Source organism: Pleurodeles waltl, chromosome 10, assembly GCF_031143425.1.
Source record: "Pleurodeles waltl isolate 20211129_DDA chromosome 10, aPleWal1.hap1.20221129, whole genome shotgun sequence".
Classification (NCBI taxonomy): Eukaryota; Metazoa; Chordata; class Amphibia; order Caudata; family Salamandridae; genus Pleurodeles; species Pleurodeles waltl.
Window position 1 is genome coordinate 1,077,267,302 of NC_090449.1, and position 23,451 is coordinate 1,077,290,752.

General features: G+C 47.1%; 1 protein-coding gene across 1 annotated transcript in view; it reads right to left on the reverse strand.

Annotated features, from left to right (window-relative positions):
* Positions 1 to 23,451, reverse strand: part of F8 (coagulation factor VIII) — a 463,887-nt gene that overhangs the window by 126,504 nt on the left and 313,932 nt on the right. The window contains exons 15-17 of the mRNA XM_069212149.1: positions 21,475 to 21,640; positions 16,601 to 16,819; positions 13,810 to 14,038 (exon numbers count right to left, since the gene is read on the reverse strand). Of these exons, the coding sequence (XP_069068250.1) occupies positions 13,810 to 14,038; positions 16,601 to 16,819; positions 21,475 to 21,640 (614 nt within the window). The remainder of the gene's footprint in view (positions 1 to 13,809; positions 14,039 to 16,600; positions 16,820 to 21,474; positions 21,641 to 23,451) is intronic.

Sequence of the window (23,451 nt, forward strand, 5' to 3'; positions counted from 1 at the left end):
AGGATAGGAAACTTTCTAGTGCCGTGATATCCCCTTGTGGATGAACACTCATGCGGTGCTCAATAAATGCAGTAAGTAAATAAATCATGCTTGTGCTCATCAGACCTCACAAAACGTACTTAATTTAGTGACAAATGTCAGGACGCTGGGACGGATGTGAAAAAGGGCTATCCTGCCAAATCTGCCACTTCTGGTCAGCCATTTTCCAGAGCTTTATAAATTCTGCATTCTCAGATGCTTTAAATCAGATTGTGCATCTCTACTTGGAAGACATACTCTTGTTTAAAAGTACTCATCTTGGGTTCCAGTTTAATGCTTTAATCCTTTCCACGGATTCTAAGAAGTTTTCAGCAATTCTAGCATGGCCTTGCGTACTAATGTTGAACAGGCCTAAAGCTTCTTAACTCTCAATTTTTCAATGTCAATTCTTCAAGATTTCTGCTGAAATATCTAGTTCCCTTACTCAAGTATTAAAAAGGAGGCAGTATTTAGGAAACATTTTTGCTGGCATGATCAAGCTGATAAGACATTTTATATACTTAAAAAATGTTTATCACAGCAGCAACGCTATGTCAATCAATACTTCAAAGAGGTTTATCCTGGAGACAGATGCCTCTGAAAGATTTATGGCAGCAGTGCTATTACAAGAAGAACAAGAACATCTCACACTTAGTTGCCTCAAATTTTGTCAGACTCAGAACAGAATTATTTAGTACTGGAGAGAGATATAGTTTTTATAGGAACTAGAGAAATCTGAGCTGGCACTAAGAATGTACAGTGTTTGCAAAATCTTCAGTGAAGGAATAATCATCAAACAAGATGGGCGTTCTCTGACCAGTATGACTTTAATTTCACCTATATTTCTGGGTCACAATGGATATGTTAGCGGATGCCTTATTTCACTGGTACACTGAATCATCAGTTACTTATGAGAAGGATCTGATACCTGCTCAGAGTGTGGTTGGCACACTTCAGTCTTTTGCAGTTAAAGTTAAGATGGCTTTCAAAGAATTAGAAAATCTACTTTTAAAGGCTCCTCCACTTTGTCCAAGCAAACTATCTTTTATACTACAGGCCACTTTTTTCCCTTGAAGAATTAAAACCGAATGTTCTGAAAAACTGCCATGACTAGGACATATCAAGTCACAGAGGCCTTAAACAGCTTTGGATTTTACTCTGCAATCCTTTTGATGGCCAACTGTACATCATGATATTCAGCAATATGTGTTTATCTGTCCTATTTATGCTCACTCTAGAGCGTGAATTAGGACCACATTGATGCCACTGAGTGCTGGTGGGTAGGACAAAAATGTGCATGTGAGCTGTGAGTCATGACAGGCATTTTTGGGTTTTTGTTCCACATGGCCCTCCTGTACGTAATGGATATAGATATATAAAGAGATATAGAACTCACCAAATGTTAATGTGTCTACTTTCTGATTAGTGTGTAATCATGTACCTTAGTTTACATCCATTTACCACCTCCGGCAGTTAACCGTGATAGCTCAATATCACTACCCTTGGAGTCAAGTGTATAACACAAGTGCAATGGAAATCCAATTGATATTTAAACAGTATTGGGATATCAACAACCATATCCACCAAGGATGCTAACTAGTAACCACCTAATGCTCTATGACCCAGGGAAGACACTTCACAATCTACTTCTGCCTTTTTTATTTACTTACCTGCAACCAATTGGAGTGCTTACAAAAAGTCTAAATGAACTTAGTGAAGATGATAAAAAAAGCTTTGATGGGATCCACAAGATGGGCAATTTTATTGAGATGGGTAAACATAAGAAACCCGATCCCCACAGCTAGATGTATTCCAGTCAGTAGCAGTTGAATATGGCTTAGAGCTAGCCTTACCACTCTAAAAATATTCTGGTAGTCAATAAAGTATTATAAGAAATCTGGGTAGGCCCCTACACAGTGTCTTTTTCTGGGAAGGGCAGTCCCTAGGCCTCACCATGGGCTCCATGCTCATCCCAACTGAAGTGTAGAAAGCAAGTTGGAAATATTTGAATCAGAAAATGTGGGTTCTAATCCAGCACTATGGCGCTTGGAGATGAATGCTTGTTGATGACAAATGTGGTGATCAGAAGCAATACTCAGCCTTTCTTCCTTCCAAGGACAATACACTGATTACCAGAAATGTCGTCCCATGTGTTATTGACAATGCTTAGAACTGGTGTCACATTCTGTGTAAAATGATCATTATTTTGTCTTAAATTCTGTCTATGCTCTTATGTTGTGAGCAGGCTAAAACAATGTGGACGTATTACATTTTAAACACATTTCTTAGTGGTGGAAACTCAATTAGTGAAGCTGTATGTTTCTTTTTTCACTGATGGTACAAATAAACAGACTCAGGCTTTATCACATCCTTTTGACTGGCCACTAACTTAAGTAGTGGGTCATATGTTTCAGATCAGCTCCCTGATGATTTTGGATTGCTTCCTTCTTATTAGCATTGCTGAAGATAAACACTTTAGGTGCAACTGCATTTTAGTCACATTAATCATGTAAATAAAGACTGGCTCCTCAAGGCACCTACATGCCACTCTTGTGGAAAGTGCAAGGTGCTCTGTACAGAATTTGCCCTGCCTCTTAAATTTAAAGCCTTGGCTCACACCTTCCTGATAGGCGGCACCCACTTGGTAAACAGCAGCAAGTGCTCTTGTTTACTAAGGAGCCACTTAAAATGGTCTATCAGGCATAAAGGGCCTGATTCTAACTTTGGAGGACGGTGTTAAACCGTCTCAAAAGTGGCGGATATACCACCTACCGTATTACGAGTCCATTATATCCTATGGAACTCGTAATACGGTAGGTGGTATATCCGCCACTTTTGGGACGGTTTAACACCGTCCTCCAAAGTTAGAATCAGGCCCAAAGTGTCCCAAGGGACATAAACTTAGTATCCCTGTAAAAGAGGAACTCAGGTTGTCTCAGGTTTTTGGATTGTGAAGAGCCTTCTATAAAGCATTGGGGATTGAGTTAGTGCTATCTTCTGGGTATCATCCGCCATCAAATGGGCAAACTGAGGGAACAAATCAAATCTTGAAATAGTGTTTTGGTGCTACCACAACACAACTCAAGATATTGGGATTTCCTATTTTCCAATTGTAGAATTCACCTATAATAATGCTACTCATAGTATCATAAAATTTTTGCCTTGTTCCATATACAAGGTTTTCATCCTAGATTTTTTTCATCACCTCCGTGTATTCATCAATTAGTTCCATCAATGACTGATTATTTTAATTGACTGGAGAAGTATAAACAAATTGTTCCCAAAAGTCTATGGCCCTCATCACAACATTGGCAGCAAAAGCCGTTTACCGCTGTGCAGAAGACCGCCAACACACCGCCGCAGCAGCGGAATTCCGCCATGGTCATTATGACCCACTGCTCGGAATCCGCCAAAATTCAGACACCCACACCAGTCCGCCACACCAAAGGTCAGTAATAAACTGTCGAAAACAAAACCTCCACCGTCACGCCAACAGAAATACACCCACACTATCACGACACACGAATCCACCCAGCGGTCTTTCAAAAGCATGGACACCCATCTCCAAAGCATGGGCACTGCACATACCCATACACCCCCCTAAACCACCATCACACAAGGTCCCACACAGGAATACAAGCACTGGGGTACACGGTCACCCACCCATTGCACACCATGGCACACACAGATTTAATAAACATCCTTTTATACCCCTGCAGGACCCCTACCCAACGTCACCGGACAGGAGGGTCAACACATGTCCACACCACCAACAGAAGAGGCCCACAGTGATGACAGCAGCTCTGTCCAACTGGATTTAGATGACCAGCCCGGCCCATCGGGGACCTCTGGAAAGTCGATTCCCCTGACGCAGTCACAGGCCACCACAGAGCTTCCCCCCCTCTGGAAACACCAGCACAGCACCCACCCAGCGGGCCCATATCTCTGTCCCCAGGACACGTCAATCAGAAGTGTGTCCACCACTACAGGGAACCCAGGCTAACCCACCACCCCAACAACAGGGACCTGGGGGCAGTGGCAGTGGGCAAACGGTCCAGGGGACGGAGGCCCAGGAACACAGGGGAACTGGGAGGGCTGCTGTGCACCAGGGGAAGGACAGGCCAAGGGAACTCACTCTCCACGAGGCCCTCTCCAACATGATGGGAGCCTAACACCATTCCCAGGACACGATGGCAACAGTACTGGCCAAGTTTCAGGAGACCCAGCGCCTGCAGGAGGAACAGTATGTAGACTTCAGGGAGGAACTCAGATCCATCAATTCCACCCTGGGCACCATCGTAGGGGTACTGAAGGAAGTCCTCAACACCAGGAGGGACACTGTGGCACAACAAGGGGCCCCTGACACTAGCCTGGACGATGAACTGCCCACCAGCTCCGCCAGCGCTACTGGACAGGATGCACCGCCACAGGACCAACACACCAGCACCCCACCCCCTGCAGAGGGAGAACCACCCCGCAAACGGTCCCTGAGATCCAGGACAAAGACGGAGAACAATGCCAAGACCCCTGCCAAGAAATGAGACCACCCTGAATATCATCCTTCTGTCCCACCTTGTCACCCTGTCCATCCTCAAACTGCCCCAGCTCCACTTCCTATGCCCATTTGGGCAATGCACCTGTGAGACTAATAGATTGGACTCTGCCATGGACGTTCCTCCACCATCACCCCTCACCATTTTACAACCCCCTCCAATATTGAGCACTGAAATAAACACCCTTAAATCACAAAACAATCAGGAGTCTGTCTGTGATTTCGAAATAGTGTATTAGCAATTACAGTGTCAAAATGCTCTTTCAATTGTAATGTCAACATACCTATGTCACACAGCTCTAGTCCATGAGGAAACAAAGCAGATGTCACACAGTGGGACCCACATCTGTGAAATCGTATGGGAAAGTGACAACTCAGTGACCATACACGGGGTGAAAACGACAGACAGTAGAGAGGTAGTAGTGTTAAAGTACATGTAGTAGGCAGGTTTGTATTCTTACCTGTGTCTCACTGGAAGTATTGCAGGATAACCGAGTTCCTGTTGTCGATGTCCTCTTTTTCTGCTTCCTCGTTTTCACTGTCCACAGGCTCCACAGCTGCCACAACACCTCCATCTGGACCATCCTCCTGCAGAAAAGGCACCTGTTGTTGCAAAGCTAAGTTGTGAAGCATACAGCAGGCCACGATGATCTGGCACACCTTCTTTGGTGAGTAGAATAGGGAACCACCTGTCATATGGAGGCTCCGGAACCTGGCCTTCAGGAGGCCGAAGGTCCGCTCTATAATCCTCAGAGTCCGCCCATGGGTCTCATTGTAGCGTTCCTCTGCCCTTGTCCTGGGATTCTTCAGTGGGGTCAGTAGCCATGACAGGTTGGGGTAACCAGAGTCACCTGCAAATGGCGAGGGACAACTATTAGACACACACTAACACGTAGGGATATCCCCAGACCCAGACAACCATTCCCACTGACTTGCTTCCAGGTGCTGACCTAATAGCCACACACGGTGCCTCTGGAGTTGACCCATCGCATAAGGGATGCTGCTATTCCGCAGGATGTAAGTGTCAGGCACTGAGCCAGGGAATTTGGCATTCACATGGGAGATGTACTGGTCTGCCAAACACACCATCTGCACATTCATCGAATGATAACTCTTCCGGTTTCTGTACACCTGTTCACTCCTGCGGGGGGTACCAAAGCCACATGTGTCCCATCAATGGCACCTATGATGTTGGGGATATGTCCCACGGCATAGAAATCACCTTTCACTGTAGGCAAATCCTCCACCTGAGGGAAAACGATGTAGCTCCGCATGTGTTTCAGCAGGGCAGACAACACTCTGGACAACACGTTGGGAAACATAGGCTGGGACTTACCTGATGCTATGGCCACTGTTGTTTGAAATGACCCACTTGCAAGGAAATGGAGTACTGACAGCACCTGCACCAGAGGGGGGATCCCTGTGGGATGGCGGAAAGCTGACATCAGGTCTGGCACCAGCTGGGCACACAGTTCCAGGATTGTGGCACGATCAAGCCTGTAGGTGATGATCACATGTCTTTCCTCCATTGTCGACAGGTCCACCAGCGGTCTGTACACCGGAGGATGCCGCCATCTCCTCACATGTCCCAGCGGACGGTGCCTATGAAGGACAACAGCGAGTACAAATTCAACCAACTCAGAGGTACGTACCCACAGCTTACACAGAACACGAATCATAATCCGAAATTTGCCCTGTATGAGTGTTGAGGCAAGGCCTAGGTATGTGTGACGCAGTTAAAAATTAAACCATGTGGACCCCTGAAATGGCGGCTGCCTGACCTGTAAAGTGGGACAATGGGATGTGAGGTAACTGCGCTGGCGTTGTACACCGTCGTGGTAGGCGGTCGAAGACCGCTGCGCAATTCTGCATTGGTTAACATTGGACCCTATGGGTCCCAGGAGCCAATGACGATGTACGCCGGCGGTGACGGTATGCACCGCTGTGGACGTGACCGCCATTTTCTATCTGTTCAATCAGTCGATATCTGATCTTCGACAGGAGAGGACCTACACTGCAAGTGCTGCTGTGACCTCAGTCTGGAAGAGACAATGGCTTGTGCGTCTTGGGAAAGGGCCCCTGCCTTCACATCGGAGGAGTTGGAGACACTCGTGGATGGGGTCCTCCCCCAGTACACGTTACTCTACGGTCCTCCAGACAAACAGCTAAGTACACTGGGAGCATGCTGTATGGGCTATGCCTGTGTGGAGTGGGGTGGATGAAAGATGTGGGGGGGAGATTGAGGCGTGCATGAAACAACAGTGAGTGCATGTGCCACATGGCAAGGGTAGGGATAGGGGCCAATGACTGTGACAGTGCAGTTGGTAATAACTTTCCTTTTTCCCCTGTACAATTCATGTAGGTCAGCGCCCACCAGAAAAGGAAATCTGGCCTGCCATCGCCAAGGACGTCCAGACCCTGGGGGTCTATCACAGATGGAGCACCCACTGCCGTAAGAGATGGGAGGACATTCGCCGCTGGAGCAAGAAGACGGCGGAGGCCCAGCTGGGGATGGCCTCCCAACTTGGGAGGGGTGCCTGTCACACGATGACCCCCCTGATGTTCACGATCCTGGTGGTGGCGTACCCGGAGTTGGATGGGTGCTTGAGGGCATCACAGCAGCCACAGGGGGGTGAGTACACTCTCATTCAGCTGATTTTGCGCACAGTGGAGGTGACTGGGTGGGGGAGGTGGGCTGTGGGTTTCCCTAGGCCAGGGCGAGTGTGCGAGTTAGGTCCCCTTGTTCTGGCAGACCCTGTGGCACCCCACCCCACCTGTGTACAGTGCCAAGTACACCTAGTCAGGCTCCTGTGACATCCATGTGTGCAGATGGCGGCCATAGCCTTGTAGGCCATGTCCCAGGGATTGAACAGTGGATCCCAAGTGCGTGGCGTAGTGCAGGGGGCTTCTGTGTTTGTCGTGTCCGCCAACGGTAGCGGTAATGCATGCACTCAACATGTCTTTCTTCTGTCATTCCCCCCCTTTTTGTGGTCTCCATGTTCTTGTGTGCATTAGCATCATCAGGCGGAGGAGCAGTGGCACCGGTACAGGAGGGAGCTGCATCCCACATGGCCCTGGAGGGCGACACTACGGACTCGGAATTCACCAGTGGGACGGAGGGCGAGGGGAGCTCCACGGCGGGGACAGGAGCTGACACCAGTGATACGGACTCGTCCTCTGATGGGAGCTCCCTTGTGGTGGCGGCCACATCTGTGCCCCTGCATCTACAGGTACAGCCGCCACCCCCCCTACCAGCACCGCCCTCCCAGCAGCCCCTCAGCCTTTGCCCCGTGCCCGCTCACCCAGGAGGGTGGGCATCACCTTTTCCCCAGGCACCTCAGGCCGTGCCCCAGTCACCCCTGTGCCCTCAGTGAGGAGGCCATTGACCTCCTCAGGTCCCTCACTGTTGGGCAGTCTACCATTTTGAATGCCATCCAGGGTGTAGAAAGGCAGTTGCAACAAACAGCTGCATTCCTGGAGGGCATTCATTCTGGTCAGGCGGCCCTTCAGTGAGCTTTTCAGACTCTGGCCTCAGCACTGATGGCAGCTATTGTCCCTGTCTCTAGCCTCCCCACTCCAACTTCCTCCACCCAGACCCAATCCCCTGTAATTCAGCCTATCCCAAGCACACCTAAAGACCAGCATGCACACACGTCAACACACAAGGGAAGCTCAGGCAAACATAAGCACCACGCATCGCACAGTCACTCACGCAAGCATCACACACATGCAGACACACCAACATCCACTGCCTCCACTGTGTCCCCCTCCTCCTCGCTCCCTCCCAGTCTCGTCTCCACTCACACCTGCATGCACTACACCTACAGCCACTACTTCCATCACCAGCACACACACGACCACACCCCGCTCACGTGCAGTCACCACCCCCACTACCATTCACACGTCCCCTGTGTCCTCTCCCAGTGTGTCTGTGACGCCACCTCCCAAGATACACAAACGCAGGCACACACCCACCCAACAGCTATCCACCTCACAACAGCCTACAGCGCATGCACCTTCACCCAAAGTCACCAAACGAACACCTCCTACAATCACAACCTCTTCCTCCACTCCCAAACCCCCTCCAGCTACACGTCCCAGTGTTCCCAAGAAACTTTTCCTGTCCACCCTTGACCTCTTTCCCTCACCTACCCCACCCAGTCAGTCTCCTAGGGCCCGACTCTCCAGGTCCCAACCTAGCACCTCAGCCACAACATCTCCGGGACCAGTGGTGCCTATAGTCACCGGAATCTGGAGTGCACCGGGCAGCAGGGCAGCCAGTGTGGCACGGAGCCACAGCACGGATAGTCCCCCACCTGTCAAGCATCAAAAGTTGGCCTGTGCCCGGTGGGAGAGGGGGAAGACTCCAGCCACCAAAGCCGCTCCCAGGGGTACAGGTGGGAGTGTGGAGTCAGCTGCGACACCTTCGGAGGTGGGGAAGGGGCACAAGAAACTCAGCAAGTCTGGGAAGAGCAGCACGGCGGAGAAGACCGCCATCACCGCCATCACCGCCATCACCGCCATCATCCCCGCTGCCCAGGAGGCCACCGCCATCATCCCCGCTGCCCAGGTGGCCACCGCCATCATCCCCGCTGCCCAGGAGGCCACCGCCAGCACCAGCCCCGCTGGGCCAGACAGGACCGCCAGCACCAGCCCCGCTGGGCCATAAGGGACCGCCAGCACCAGCCCCGCTGGGCCATAAAGGACCGCCAGCACCAGCCCCGCTGGGCCAGACAGGACCGCCAGCAGCTGAGTCACTGCCAAGGACCGCGCATCAACACGCACCGCTGAATAGGACACCGCCGCCACAAGCACCGCTGAACAGGACACTGCCCCCACAAGCACCGCTGAACAAGACACCGCAACCACAAGCACCGCTGAACAGGACACCGCCGCCACAAGCACCGCTGAACAGGCACTGCCGCCACAAGCACAGCTGCCAAGGACACCGCCGCAACAAGCACCACTGGCCCATGAGCGCCAAAGGCACTGACGCTACTGAGTCCGTCATGAGCAGGATGAAGCACTCTGGGCACCAGGCCCCCTCCAGAACCAGTGGAGAGATACATCCACTACCTCAGTCCTTGGCAGGATGAAGCACTCTGGGCACCAGGCCCCCTCCAGAAGCAGTGGAGTAAGGCATCCACTACCTCAGTCCTTGGCAGGATGAAGCACTCTGGGCACAAGGCCCCCTCCAGAACCAGTGGAGACTGTTATCCACTTGAGAGACTGTGGCTTTGCACTACCCAGGATTGAACAGTGGGCAAACCACCCACTGTAGAGACTTGAGAGACTGTGGCTTTGCACCAGGCCCCCTCCAGAACCAGTGGAGTAAGGCATCCACTACCTCAGTCCTTGGCAGGATGAAGCACTCTGGGCACCAGGCCCCATCCAGAACCAGTGGAGAGATACATCCACTACCTCAGTCCTTGGCAGGGTGAAGCACTCTGGGCACCAGGCCCCCTCCAGAACCAATGGAGTAAGGCATCCACTACCTCAGTCCTTGGCAGGATGAAGCACTCTGGGCACAAGGCCCCCTCCAGAACCAGTCGAGACTGTTATCCACTTGAGAGACTGTGGCTTTGCACTACCCAGGATTGAACAGTGGGCAAACCACCCACTGTAGAGACTTGAGAGACTGTGGCTTTGCACTCCCCAGGATTTGAACAGTGGGCAAACCACCCACTGTAGAGACTTGAGAGAATGTGGCTTTGCACTCCCCAGGATGGAACAGTGGGCAAACAACCCACTGTAGAGACTTGAGAGACTGTGGCTTTGCACTCCCCAGGATGGAACAGTGGGCAAACCACCCACTGTAGAGACTTGAGAGACTGTGGCTTTGCACTCCCCAGGATTGAACAGCGGGCATGTGGCCCTCTCGTGGATTTGGCGTTGTGCACTCAACCGGCTGAGGTGCCCCCCCCTTTCCCTTCCCCCTGAGGTGCCTGTTTTATTGCTATCTGATGCACCTGCAGTGTCCTCTCCGTCATGTTCGGGGATTGAGTGTGGGCCTCGCCCATGCTGTGTGGGCCCAGTGTTCCATGGACTTCAATGGAGCACTACCTGGACTACTATTCTTGGTGTATATATTTGTTTATAGTGTATATATATTTTTGCGTACTGGATTTTAATATATTACAATGGTTACACTCATTTCCTTTTGTCTTTGCATTCTTACGGGGTTTGGGGGGTGTAACTGTAATGTATCATGCTGTATTAGTGTGTGTGTTGTAGTGGGTGAGGGTGGGGGTGTTGCGTGTGTGTGTCCCTGTTTTTTCCCTCCCCCTCCCCTGTGTCGTAGGTGCAGTACTCACCGTGGTCTTCGCCGCCAGCGTTCGTGCTCCTGGTAGAGGAGCAAGAAGATAAAAGCTGGCAGGATCTGGAGCTAGGGTTCCATGGCATCCGGATACCTCGTGGGGTGTGTAGAGGTGAGCGTTTTCCCTTTGAAGTCCTGTTTCCGCCGTGTTTTTGTTCGCGGTGAATCTGCCCCGGAAAAGGTGGTAGGTTGTGATACTGTGGGCGGTACATTGTCCTACGCCTGTCTGTTGGCTGTGACCGCCATGCTGTTTGTTTGTACCGCCGTGGCGGTCGGAGTGTTAAAGTGGCTGTCTATGTTGGCGGTTTCCACCACGGTCGTGATTCCATTTTTTTACGCCGGCCTGTTGGCGGTCTTACCGACGCTTTAACACCGACCGCCAGGGTTGTAATGACCACCTATGTCATTTAAAGGTCAAAATGAAGGATTATATTGAGTAAGGTCAAATTCTACGTTTTTGTTCCTGTAAGGAAGGTTTTGGTGTCTTCTCATTTTCTTCCAGCTAATACCTTATCAAATAATATTCAACCATGGTATTTTGGTCCTTGTTTCATTAAATATCAGATCAACACTTACAACTGAAGTTACGGCATACTTGGAAGACATGTTTTGTTCTTCATGCATTTCAATTGAAATCATACATTTTTGATCCCATCAGCTTCCATTGGTACCTCCATCAGTTGTGGTTCAAGGGCAACTTGAATATGAAGTTTAGAATATCTGTGATTCGTTCACATGTTTCAAGGGCATCTTCAGTTCTTGACAACAATCTTGGGAATATACTTCTTCAACACATGCCCTTTTGCTAGTTTGATGTTTCTTTCAACATTACCCTGATAAGTTCAGAACTTCAGGAGATGGACCAACTGTTCTACTGCTGAGATTGAATTCAGAAACTCACCAAAAGCTTTTTGAAAGCCGAGGAGGAAGAGCAGCTTGCGTTGATGTGTAGCGTGTAGGTGTGCTGCTGAGCATCTGCACTTTCTGAACCATCCCAATTTTACCCAGCTCAGTCCACCAGGGGTTTCATGACCTTGTTCTAGCATGGGAATAGATCACGGGGAATGGAGTGCTTGCCAAAGGATCTCAATCTTGGGCTTATTCTTCGACTACGTAGTGAACTCTGTATAGTGCAGAAAGGAGACATGGCAAGGCCATAAATACTAGCTCTATCTGAGATAGTGTGTTGCCCTTGGAACATCAATGGGTGTTCCCAATCAAAGCTGCGGATGAATTCTTCCTGTGAGGTCAGTTCATCATACAGTTTTTCAAATGCTAGATGGGTTGCAACACATTCATTCTCTTTTTCATCATGGTCATGGATATAACGCTAAATTTTTGCTCTTGGTTTTTTGGGGATCCTTCTGGATATCTTCACGGGGATTTTAACTTGACTCTGTTCCCCTTCCTGATGTCAAGAGGAGTTTTGTGCCTTACTGTAGTCGTTAAATGCAATTTTCATATTCAATCACAAACTACAAGAATGCCAATAAGGATATTTCCCCTCTGTGTGTTTTTTTGTTCCGAACAGTGACCCACTTAAGGAGACATTTTAATCTACTCATGTGTACAAGTCTGCACATGGTGGTACCATGGCTAAAGTGAGGCATCACCCTTTTTATTGGCAATCAAGAAGGTGACTATCAAGACCTTTGCAGAGGCCAGTCCTTCACAGACACTTGCCCTGCACCATAAATCCAAGGTGCATTGCCCTTTCACCCATAACGCACACAGAGGGGAGGGGACTACTTCAGCAAACTGAGACTGGCAGAGTATTTTAAAGAGAAGGACTTTAAGTAAATTCCACCTCATGAGAATGTGTAAAAGGCTATGTCGTTTCCCTGTAATCCATGCCCTCCTCACAGCCAATCCCACATAGTCCAAGTAAAGAGGGAAACAGCCATTCTCTCAAAAAGGAATGTACTTTGAGTGTACCCCTGCCCTCACAGCCACATTCTGGGGTCCCATTCTAAGAAGCAGGCATGGCCCATCATCAGTGTGCATGATTACTGTGCTCACTGGGGGAAACAATCATAATCTACTTTGACTGCACAGCCGAGAAAATGACAAAAGCCAGGGCTACATGCTGTGCAGAACCAGACAGGAGACTAGCTGTCCAAAACACTTGCCTTGAAAAAGTGCCTGAAACATAGTGAGGGTCATTCTGACCCTGGCGGCCGGTGGACGCCAGGGCCACCGACCACGGGAGCACCGCCGACAGGCTGGCGGTGCTCCAATGAGCATTCTGACCGCGGCGGTTCAGCCGCGGTCAGAAGCGGAAAGTCAGCGGTCTCCCGCTGACTTTCCGCTGCTCATTGGAATCCTCCATGGCTGCGGAGCGCGCTCCGCAGCCATGAGGATTCTGACCCCCCCTACCGCCATCCAGTTCATGGCGGGAAAGCCGCCATGAACAGGATGGCGGTAGGGGGGGTCGCGGGGCCCCTGGGGGCCCCTGCCGTGCCCATGCCAATGGCATGGGCACGGCAGGGGCCCCCGTAAGAGGGCCCCAAAATGTATTTCACTGTCTGCCTTGCAGACAGTGAAATACGCGACGGGTGCAGTAGCACCCGTCGCACCTTCCCACTCCGCCGGCTCGATTACGAGCCGGCATCCTCGTGGGAAGGTCGTTTTCCCCTGGGCTGGCGGGCGGTTTAACTGGAACCGCCCGCCAGCCCAGGGGAAAACTCGTAATGCCCGCCGCGGTCTTTTGACCGCTGCGCGGTAATTTGGAGGGCGGGATCCTGGCGGGCGGCCTCCGCCGCCCGCCAGGGTCATAATGAGGCCCAGTGTGTCCTCACCAGACCCCTATAAGCATCCAGGTACCATACTGAGGTTTCATATTTTATTTGAGGGAGTTGGCACTACATGAAAGTCTATGTAATTACTTTGCAAGTCAGACACACATCACAGTGAGACTTCATACCGTGAAATCGGTTACTGCTGATGAAGCTGGGGTCTTCACTTCGCACGATGCAAGGTGCTCGACAGTTTCTCTCGATGTTCTCTGTGAGGTACCAGCTCTTAGTCTCATCAAAGATGGTGAAGAGCAGAGAGAACTCCTGGACAGACAGCTGTCGCCCGAAGACTTGACTTAGAGTGTTGGGTTGGCAGACAAGCAGTGGGCCTATGAGTCCAGAATGCAGGTCCTTCTCCTAGGAGGAAAAAGAGGATTAACAAAGATGCAATGTTCGGGGAGCGGTCCTTGGCCTTATGATAGAAGGAGACAGAAGGTGAGGGATCCACAATTATACAAATGATTGGGGGGGGCCATAGTGAAGGACAATTATCGCACAGGAGAAGGAGGCACATAGCGAGGGGCAATTATCTCACAGGAGAAGGAGGCTCACATTGAGATGCCCATAATCACACATTTAAATGGTCTATTACATATCTTGGTGCCTGGTAGGCAGATGGTTTTGTGTTGTTTGTTCTAATCTTTATTTGTGCTCAAGTCTTATTGGTTTTAGCTATTTATACTGTATACAATCATATTACTTTTACCTTCTCAAAAGTACAAGGGGATTGTTTCAGCCTGAGTTTCAGTTTTTTAAAGTATGACTCTGGTAAAAAAAACATGAATTTCCATGGCTGTTTAATCACGCATCCCTTCATACGAGACTTGTGATGTGGTCTTGTTTTGGCCTCATTTAATTAATTCTGGGGGCCTTCATTAGGACTGCAAATTGAGTGCTTTTGAACTCTAGAGACTAGTGGCCTGATTTAGAATTTGGCAAGACAGGGCCTGAGAATCTTGGATGGTACTAGGATCCTCACTCTCCATTTCTGTAGCTGTCTCTTCGAGACCCTCTCACCTTGTGCCCCCTCTCCCTCTCCCTCTGTGGTCAGAGAACATTGTATGGTGATCCCTCTCCTTGTCTGATCACAGGGCTCTCACAAAGGTCCTCTTCCTCCTATGATGGGATCCTTGCCTTGTATCACTTGACGTTGCCCAATCAGAGGACCACCGCTCCTTCTGTGTATGACCATGGGCCCCTAATTAAATTAGCAGCAGCTAAACTACTGTCTAGGTTGCTAAAACCTGACCTCCCCTTCCAACAAACTCTAGGGTCTCTCACTTGAGCTTCTTTTCTAGAATATTTCAAAGAATCCTTTTGAAAACTCTCAAATGCCAACTACTCAACGAACTTACCCACCATCGCTATTAACAAGACATACACAACCATCTGGAATCTGATTTTCAAGCACATCTGAACACTGCTGTTCATCCTGCCATGATAGGTAAGATCTGCACTCAAGGTATCACTATCCCTGCAGTGGACTGCTTTTTATCATAACAATCAAACTGCTCCCTGGTCGTCCTTGCATCGCTTCATTAGCAATCCTCTAAGGTTGTATTGTAGGTCCTCATCTTTTTTCATATAAATCTCCTCCATCAGTGGCATCATCTTCTCCTTCAGCCCCCCCTTATATGTGGGTGACATCCAAAGCTATTTATATTTTGCACATTTCACCTTCTCCCACCACACTCCAATCTCACACTCCCTGTCAACTGTTCAACACTGACTGGACCTTGACTGGACCTTCACTCACATCTGTTAAAGTCTAGAAAATGGATATCACCCACTTACCTGCGTTCTGAGTTACTGCCATATTAGCTATCTTCATATTGGAATAACCCGATGCCATCCTCCACTCCAGTACATAGCTCGAGCCTTTGACCCCCTCCAATGCCAAACTCCAGTTACTGAATATTTCAAAGATCTGTCATGCTCTTGAGACAAACCTCTCAGTAACACCCTGTTCCTGCATAAGCTACACTAGTCTAACAGCCTCTAAGTTGGACTCCCACAGTACTCCTTCTAAAGACTCTTTCACCTCCCTAAATGTGCTCACTTCTCACTACCAACATCAAGTCTGTTGGTTTTCTGCCAAACCTAGAGCACAGTACAATCTCTCGTTACTGTGGTCTCCACGGCAGCCCATGGCACCCTCCCGTCTTCAGTCGCTCAAAGATTCCATGGCAGTGCCACACTCCATGGTCCTTGTGCTCTCGGGTCTTCAAACCACTGGGTTTCAGATCCTCAAATATTTTGCGATTCTCTATTTGAACATCCTCATTGGTGGCCTGCATGCTACTGCTCTGCCCTTAAGTTTGGCTTGAAGCCCAGATTCTCTGGCTAGAGAACAGCATGAAAACTGCCTTAAAACCCACCTCTTATGTCTAAATGACTAGTACGGCCAGTAGTTGTACAAAATCCAGCTACTCCCATGGTGATGGGAGGAATCTATTTTTTATATTTTCGAAAATAAAATCCAGTTTTGGAATTTTATTTTTGAAAATAAAAAAGAGAACTGTTTGGTGCAGGGCTGTGTCATGCTGATGCAGCCCTGCACCAAAAATTTAAAGGCACCGCCAGGAACAGCTGTGACAGCAGTTCCCGCCAATGCATTACACATAACCGGCTGTTTGACGGATATTTAAAAATAAATGTGATGGGTGATCTCTTCTCTGGGGGGTGGAGAAATTTACTCCATCCCCTGGCAGAATGATGTGCAGCCCACCCATATATAAATCGGCCCCTTAGCTTTACTAGCTTGAATGTCAGTAGGTTTTCAATAACTAATACAGGTTTGGCTGTGGACTGTGAACAGTAAAAGTGACTTAGGGCCTGATTACAAATGTGACGGATATCCCACCCGCTGTGTAGATGTCCAATGGCTGCAAAAGGGGCATCACCGTATTTCTCACTAACCATGTTGACATTGGAGAAGTACGCCCAGGTCCTGCAGTCGAAGCCATTTTCGGTTGGTCCCATCTGTTCGGACACCTTCCCTGTGTACTTTCTGGTCTCCTGAGGCATCACCTGGTAGGGGCTGTGAACTTCGTCTTCGTCTTCGTCTAAACTTCCATCGAACGGCATGAGGTTGGAGTAGAAAGAGTAGGGCCTAGATGCCAAGTTCTTGAAGTGCACCTGTGCAGCGAGAGCGCATGAAAAGCAGACTGTGAAGGTAGGGTTCAAGGAAATGTACCAAACCTGAGATTCTGGACATTAGGCAGGAAGAGAATATAGGGGTTAGGGAAAGGTAGTTAAAAATACATATTAAAGTTTTAATGAAGCAGCCTGGTGTGAAAGACCCTGGAGAATAAAAAGTTACTTACCAGGAACCCTTCTTTCCAGCATGATGATCTTTATTAAATTATAAATACTATAAAATATCTGCTGGTGTGCATGACCCACATCACTTCCTCCACACAGAGAAATGCATCTCTTCAGTGACAAAAATACAATGCTTTCCAGGAGAAAACAATTTACAATGTATCTTCATTTTAAGAAAAAGAGGAAAGGCGACTGTTCATGTAGGCATAGCATCTCCTATATAGGAGAGACCGCACGGTCCTCGCGTGTGGTAGTGCTCTCCGTTTGTCTTGATATTCTTATAAAGATACGAAGGACACCTCAAAGCCCCCGCTCCGATTCAGACTGTCCTACCAGGGAGGAGGGCGGGTTTTTCATCAATTTAATGACGTCTGATACTCATTATGGAGAACTGATGTTACAGGTTGGTAACATTTCATATCTAAGGAAACTATATTAGTATTTAATGAATAGTATTATGAAATAGCTAGTTCAACCGTTCCTGGGAGGTCGAAGAGCCACAAAGAATGGAAGGGAAAGACACTTTGAGTAACTTATATTTACAGAGGAAATACATGGACTACTCAGGAGTCTGCTTGTTCAGAGTCAGGGGGGCGATTTCTGCTCAGAGTCCCATCCTCCAGGTCTGCAGCTGTCCATGAGGGATCATCAAATGAGAAGGCACAGTAGACTTGAGTCACTCTAATTCCAAAGGCAAAGTTCTTGTAAGTCATCCATTGATTGTTATATCTTCCGGTAGTGTATGGAAGATGAGAGCAGAGGAAGTATTCCTTCACCACCGCACCCTGGGGAATCACCGTGAAAGAAGCATTGCTTCAATCAGTAGAGGAGTTGTGGCTCTCTGAATCAATGCCAGCCTGAGAAATATAACACTCTCTCTCCCAATTATTATGCTCAAAATAAAAAGGGCCTGATTCACTAAGATTACTTACACTTCTGAGTAATTTACACTTTAGAGTAAATTTACTACTCTTTGCTTAGTCACAAAATTCCAATGTAAGTTATTACTAAAAAAAAGTAGTCCAGCACTACATGTGGCGAACGACTGGTACTGCAACACCCTCTCATAGCAAATAGGAAAGGTAGTGAATTTAAAAAAAAACCTCCATCTGCAATATTATTACATTAAATGTATTTATTTAAAATTAAACATATAAATACATATAAATAAATGTTAAAGAATAGAAATAAGTATGCAATATTTTAGTACCTTAATTAGAATCAAAATATTAATGTAACAGTATTGTTATTAAACGACAACCAAATTTTTAATAATGAATTCTATACATCGATCTTAATAATTAATGTATACGTTTTTTGTTTAGTTGGGAATTCATGTTTTAATTTAAACTTTAGAAAAATAAGTATAATTTAATATGCTTCCATTAATTAAAGATTTATGTCCAAATTAAGTTAATAGTGGTGTGGCATTTTTTACATGTTATTTTACATTTAAAGTAGATATATAAAATAAACTTGCATTAATATTTAACATAAACATATTTTTAATATTTATTTTTGAGTTAGAAAATCCGAGTTGCTGAGTATACCCGTGGTAAAGCATATGGAATTTTTTTTTTTTATTAAATTGGTTGCGCTGGCACAGGCTGGTACCAATCTGAGGTGGCATAGTGGGGAAAAGACCGATGGGTTGGAAGGGTAACCTGGGCGATTGTCAATGGTTAGACAAATTGTAAAGATTCATCCTAGCCCCTTCTAAGTGGCTGATGTGACATCCTGAGTGGCAGACAGTCTGCCTAGATGAGAATCCCAAGCTCACTGAGCCACAGGAACCAAGGTGCACCCAACTGAAGACGAGAAATCAGGCCACAGCCGGTCTAGGGCTGCTTGTATTCCAGTTCAGAGAGGGCCTGGCTTGGCAGTTTGGGTTGGACTGTTCCTGCTGAAGCAGGGTCCACACTGATTTGCATAAGTCGGGGTCTAATGTGAGGAGACATGGTGAGCAAAAGAACAACAGGTTGTAATTTAAACCCAGGTGATTGCCAGTGGTCAGACTTATTGGAAGCATTCCCACCAAAAGGACACAACATCTGCTCTATCACATCAAACGCACAAGAGAGAAGTCCAAGGAGTGGCCGCAAATATGAAGAATGAAGAACAGGAAATGAACAAAGAGATACAGTGGAGACATCTGAGGATTTATTTGTTGCTAGCTTAACTATGGTAACGAATCTGAGCAGCTGAGCCTCCGTGAGGAGTTCTAGCTCTGTGTCGCTCCACGCCATTGGCCAACATTTGGATCACATATTGAGGTGGATAGACTGCATATAGTTGATGGCTCTTTCCAAAGTTGTTTGCCTTATTGAAATGCTCAATCTTGAGAGCAGCCTCTTTTTACTCTTAAGTTGGATACATATACAGTTTGAGTACGCATATCTCCGCATAGTCTACATATGTTATCATCTCCATGTACGTGCAATGCAGATTCACACGTCAGTAACAAATGCTCCCCAGTAGCTCAGAGATTGCTGTTGCAGTGCGGTTACCATGCCGCGTATCAAACCTAGTACCTACCAGGCACAAATCTCAAAACAATACTCACCTGTTCAGTCGTAAATGATGCTCAACCCCATTCTAGTTAGGAGAAGGAATTCTCTAACAAGCTGACGAGTTTCTAAAAATACTATTTCTATTGCCCTAAAACCAAAGATCTTGCTCTGAAAAAGTGACAGACAATTTTACAAATAATATAACATGTGTTCACTTGGCTTGAGCATTTAAGAAAAATCCAATGAAATATGTACATTTTAGAAATTTCATGTCTTTATTACAAACTCTGGATGTTTGTCTATTGCTTTGTATATATAGATATACTTTTGCGAGAAAAACAAAGTTTAAAGGGATGTTAGAGTTATGTATGGTAATAATATGTAATCTTACATAGAAAAAAACTAGAAATTCACTGAAAAAAACAAAGGTTAAAATGGCCATAGAGAGGCCCTGTAATAATATAAAAACTATTGTTTTACAACAAAAAACTAAGACTCACCAGTTATAGTTTACTGAGCTAAGTACATCTTGCACCCCTGCCTTGTACTGCTTTTGACCTCACATAGGAAATCACTCCTGACATGATTAATGACACTGATGACATCTCAAATGACATAACTGATGACAACACTGATAGCATCACACGGTCACTCTGACGCTGTCCATTAGGGTTGTGGCTTTGAAGTAATTCTACACACTAGGGCTGGTTTTAGACTGTGTTGTCAGGACTGAACAGAAGGTCAGTGTGTCACCAACACTTGGGCACACCAATATACTCCTTAACCACCATGTCTCCTCATCAAGCAGTGTGGGACGGGTCACCTGAGGGAGACACTGAGGTAGCTGACAGGGGATTCGGGGTACTCTGAGCAAGGAGTGGAAAGACCTTTACAGTGGAGAAGGCTGAGGGGCAGTGACCACGAGCAGGCAGGTCTTGGCTGTGGTGCTGGTGACAGCATGCTGGTCTTGGCTGCGGAGAGAACCTGTGAGAGATGGGTTTGAGAAGAAGTTTAGCCTGCAGTGTGATTACGGTAATTGTTGACCATTCTTACCATGAAGCCACTGCCAGGCTCTGGAGGAAAGTCAAGAAAGAGGGAACAGAAAGCAGAAGAGAAGAAACAGGAAGGAGCGCCGGAGCACTGGAGCAGGGAAGGCAAACATCTTACAGTTGTGAAGCTCTGGCCACACCAGAAGGGCTTCATACACGGTTCAGCATCAGACGCACATACTTAAGCAGTGGATTTCTCAGTAGAGGATTAACCTAGGGGTAGAGGTCCTAAAGTCTGCAACTTAACTTCTAGACCTCATCTCCTTCAATGTGGTTCCAAGACATAAGATCCTGCATTGAAGCCTCCCAGATGTGGCTAAGAAACAGCTGTTCAGTCCCTGGGACTTCCCCACTCTGCCCTGCTGGGTGTGTTACTGAAAGATCCATCAGCAGCTCGAGGACCAGAAGAGAATGTACAGGTGTAGAGAGAGTAGCTAAAAATTAAGACAAACTAGGACAAAGGATTTTGTCTGCAAATTAATCCATAAAATATAAAAACACAAATTCATCAATGGATAATAAAATATTTTGTGCTGAATGATGATGGTTAGAATTGAATAGTAACTCATCTTACAGCTGTTAGTCCCAAGTATATACATTTTATCAAAAGTATTTATTCAACAATTTATCACGTTGGTAATCAAAACTATTTCACATACTCAGACATATATATTGTCTGTCTCTACTGGAGCCCTTGTGTTTTTAGAGACAATGAACTTTTATTTTCAGAGTATTTTTCTGGAGATTTGGGAACATACAGTACAAGCTGTATCTTGAGTGCCACCTTCAATACCCACAGTTCATTGGTTACCATAGGATGATGGTTTGTTTACTCTTCATCTTCAGTGGGCATTTGAAAGGCCATTGCAAACGAGTGTAAATATAAAAGCAAATGGGCATTGTGACTCACCATGATGACGTCGTTGATCTCTGCCCGGATGTATGGTCCCATGATGCCAAGGTGCTCATCTAGTTCCCCGCGGATCACAGGCTCAGTGAAATGACTGTCCATGTAGGCACGAAAAACCACCTTCTTGTACAGTAGGGGAGGTTTCGCCCAGCCACTGCCCTGGGCCCTACAAAAAGAAGAGACATATGCAGTATACAGAGGTGCCTTCCAAGGTGCCATTCTCAGGATCACCTAGAAGGCATGTCCTCCTCACAGAACCTCTGGAATGTCGTGCACAATTAAGCCTTGAACATCGCTCCCTAGACACAGACCTTCTGGCGTGCCATGCACAGATAGGATTTGAATGTGGCTTTCTAGTGATAGATCTGTGGAGGGTCACGCAAACTTGTCGTTAGCTGGGGAATGGAGTCCCAAATTCATTGCGGCTCTCCACTAAACTGCTAATTCTAAAGAACCTGACTCCCCTTCTCGCCTCCATGGCTTCCAGATGTGACCAGGGTGCTGTGGAGATGCAACATTCAAACACAGTGACAATCCCAAACCTCCGTGGGAGTCACAGGAGAAAGACGAGGAGCTGGGAATTGGAGTTCTCTGCCCTACCAGACAGCAGTGAGCTCAAACCAGAGATGAGGGTGGAAGCAAAGATGCTGCTGCAAAGGGGAACAGTGACCAGTGCTTCCATCAGCCCACCAGACTAGAGAAAGGAGTTTGCTAGCAGGGACTCCCCAGTACAGGACCAGTCCCATAAAAGTGGAAAACGCTGCACGACTGAGACAGCAGTGGGGAGACGAGTGCCTGCCTGCATACGGATAAACTGGGAAGCTGAGCCTGAAGGTTGATGCCCCCCCTAAGTCAATCGAGCAAACTTGAGAGGAAGCTGGAGATGTGTGGCTTGATTGCTGTCTGTGGCCCATGTTGGTTTATGAGTTTGCAAGCACCAACATCAGGAGAACCTGGATGTGCTCAAGGTGCCCACCTCAATTAAACTATTATAACAACAGAAGGGGGTGTGGCCCACAACACAGCGAGGCTGGGCCAATAATTATAAACAAGGAAATCAGAAGCCAACGCTGTGAATTACTTGGTCAAACTTATTTAAGTAAGGAAGCCCATCTAGTTGCTTCGTACATGTAACATTACAATATTCAAAACCTTTTAATTATTGTATCAACATATTTGTAGCAAACACAAAACAAAGAACAATTACCGAACATAAAAGACTTGAAAAGGGTTGTCTTCAGGACACAGAACTGATCAGTGGGAGCCCCCAACCTCATGAGCTGAGGTGAACCTGAACCAAAGTTTCATGACTTCTGTCAGATGCAGGGAAATCATTCCTCAACTCACAGCGCCGGAAGTAAAACTCCCTTCATGTAAATGTCCTTGTGCAAGCAAGAAACGCTCAAGCCAATGGTCACGCGAACCCTTGAATTAAGCGGGTTTGAAACATGTCGACAGTTGCAAGATAGTGGTGGGCGCTAATAAGGAGGACTAGGCTCTCAGGGGGAATTTCAAGCGCTGTCCTTTGAAGCGCATCATCCTTGACAATACTATTGGAATGGTGAAAAAGTAGCGGCTACATATATATGTTCTCTAGAGACGTGAACCTAAAAATTCGGAAAACCGTCTGGTTCCCCATTTTTTTAATTTGCTGCAGAATGTGGATTTGTAGTCACACGTGTTTGTGATATTGAGTATTTTTCATGTTTTGTGTTACTGTTGTGTTCTTCGTGTTAGTATTGTCTAAGCTCTGCCTGATTTTTCAAATCTTTTATGTTAAGTAATTGTTCTTTGTTTTGTGTTTCTGACAAATATTTTGGTTTAATAATCGTTGTTTTGAAAATTGTAAAGTATTGTTACATGTGTGAAGAAACTAGATGGGCTTCCTCACTTTAAATAATAAGTTTGAACAAGTAATTCACAGCGTTGGCTTTTGTTTTCCTTGTTCACCTCAATTAAAGAGCACTGGAGGCAATG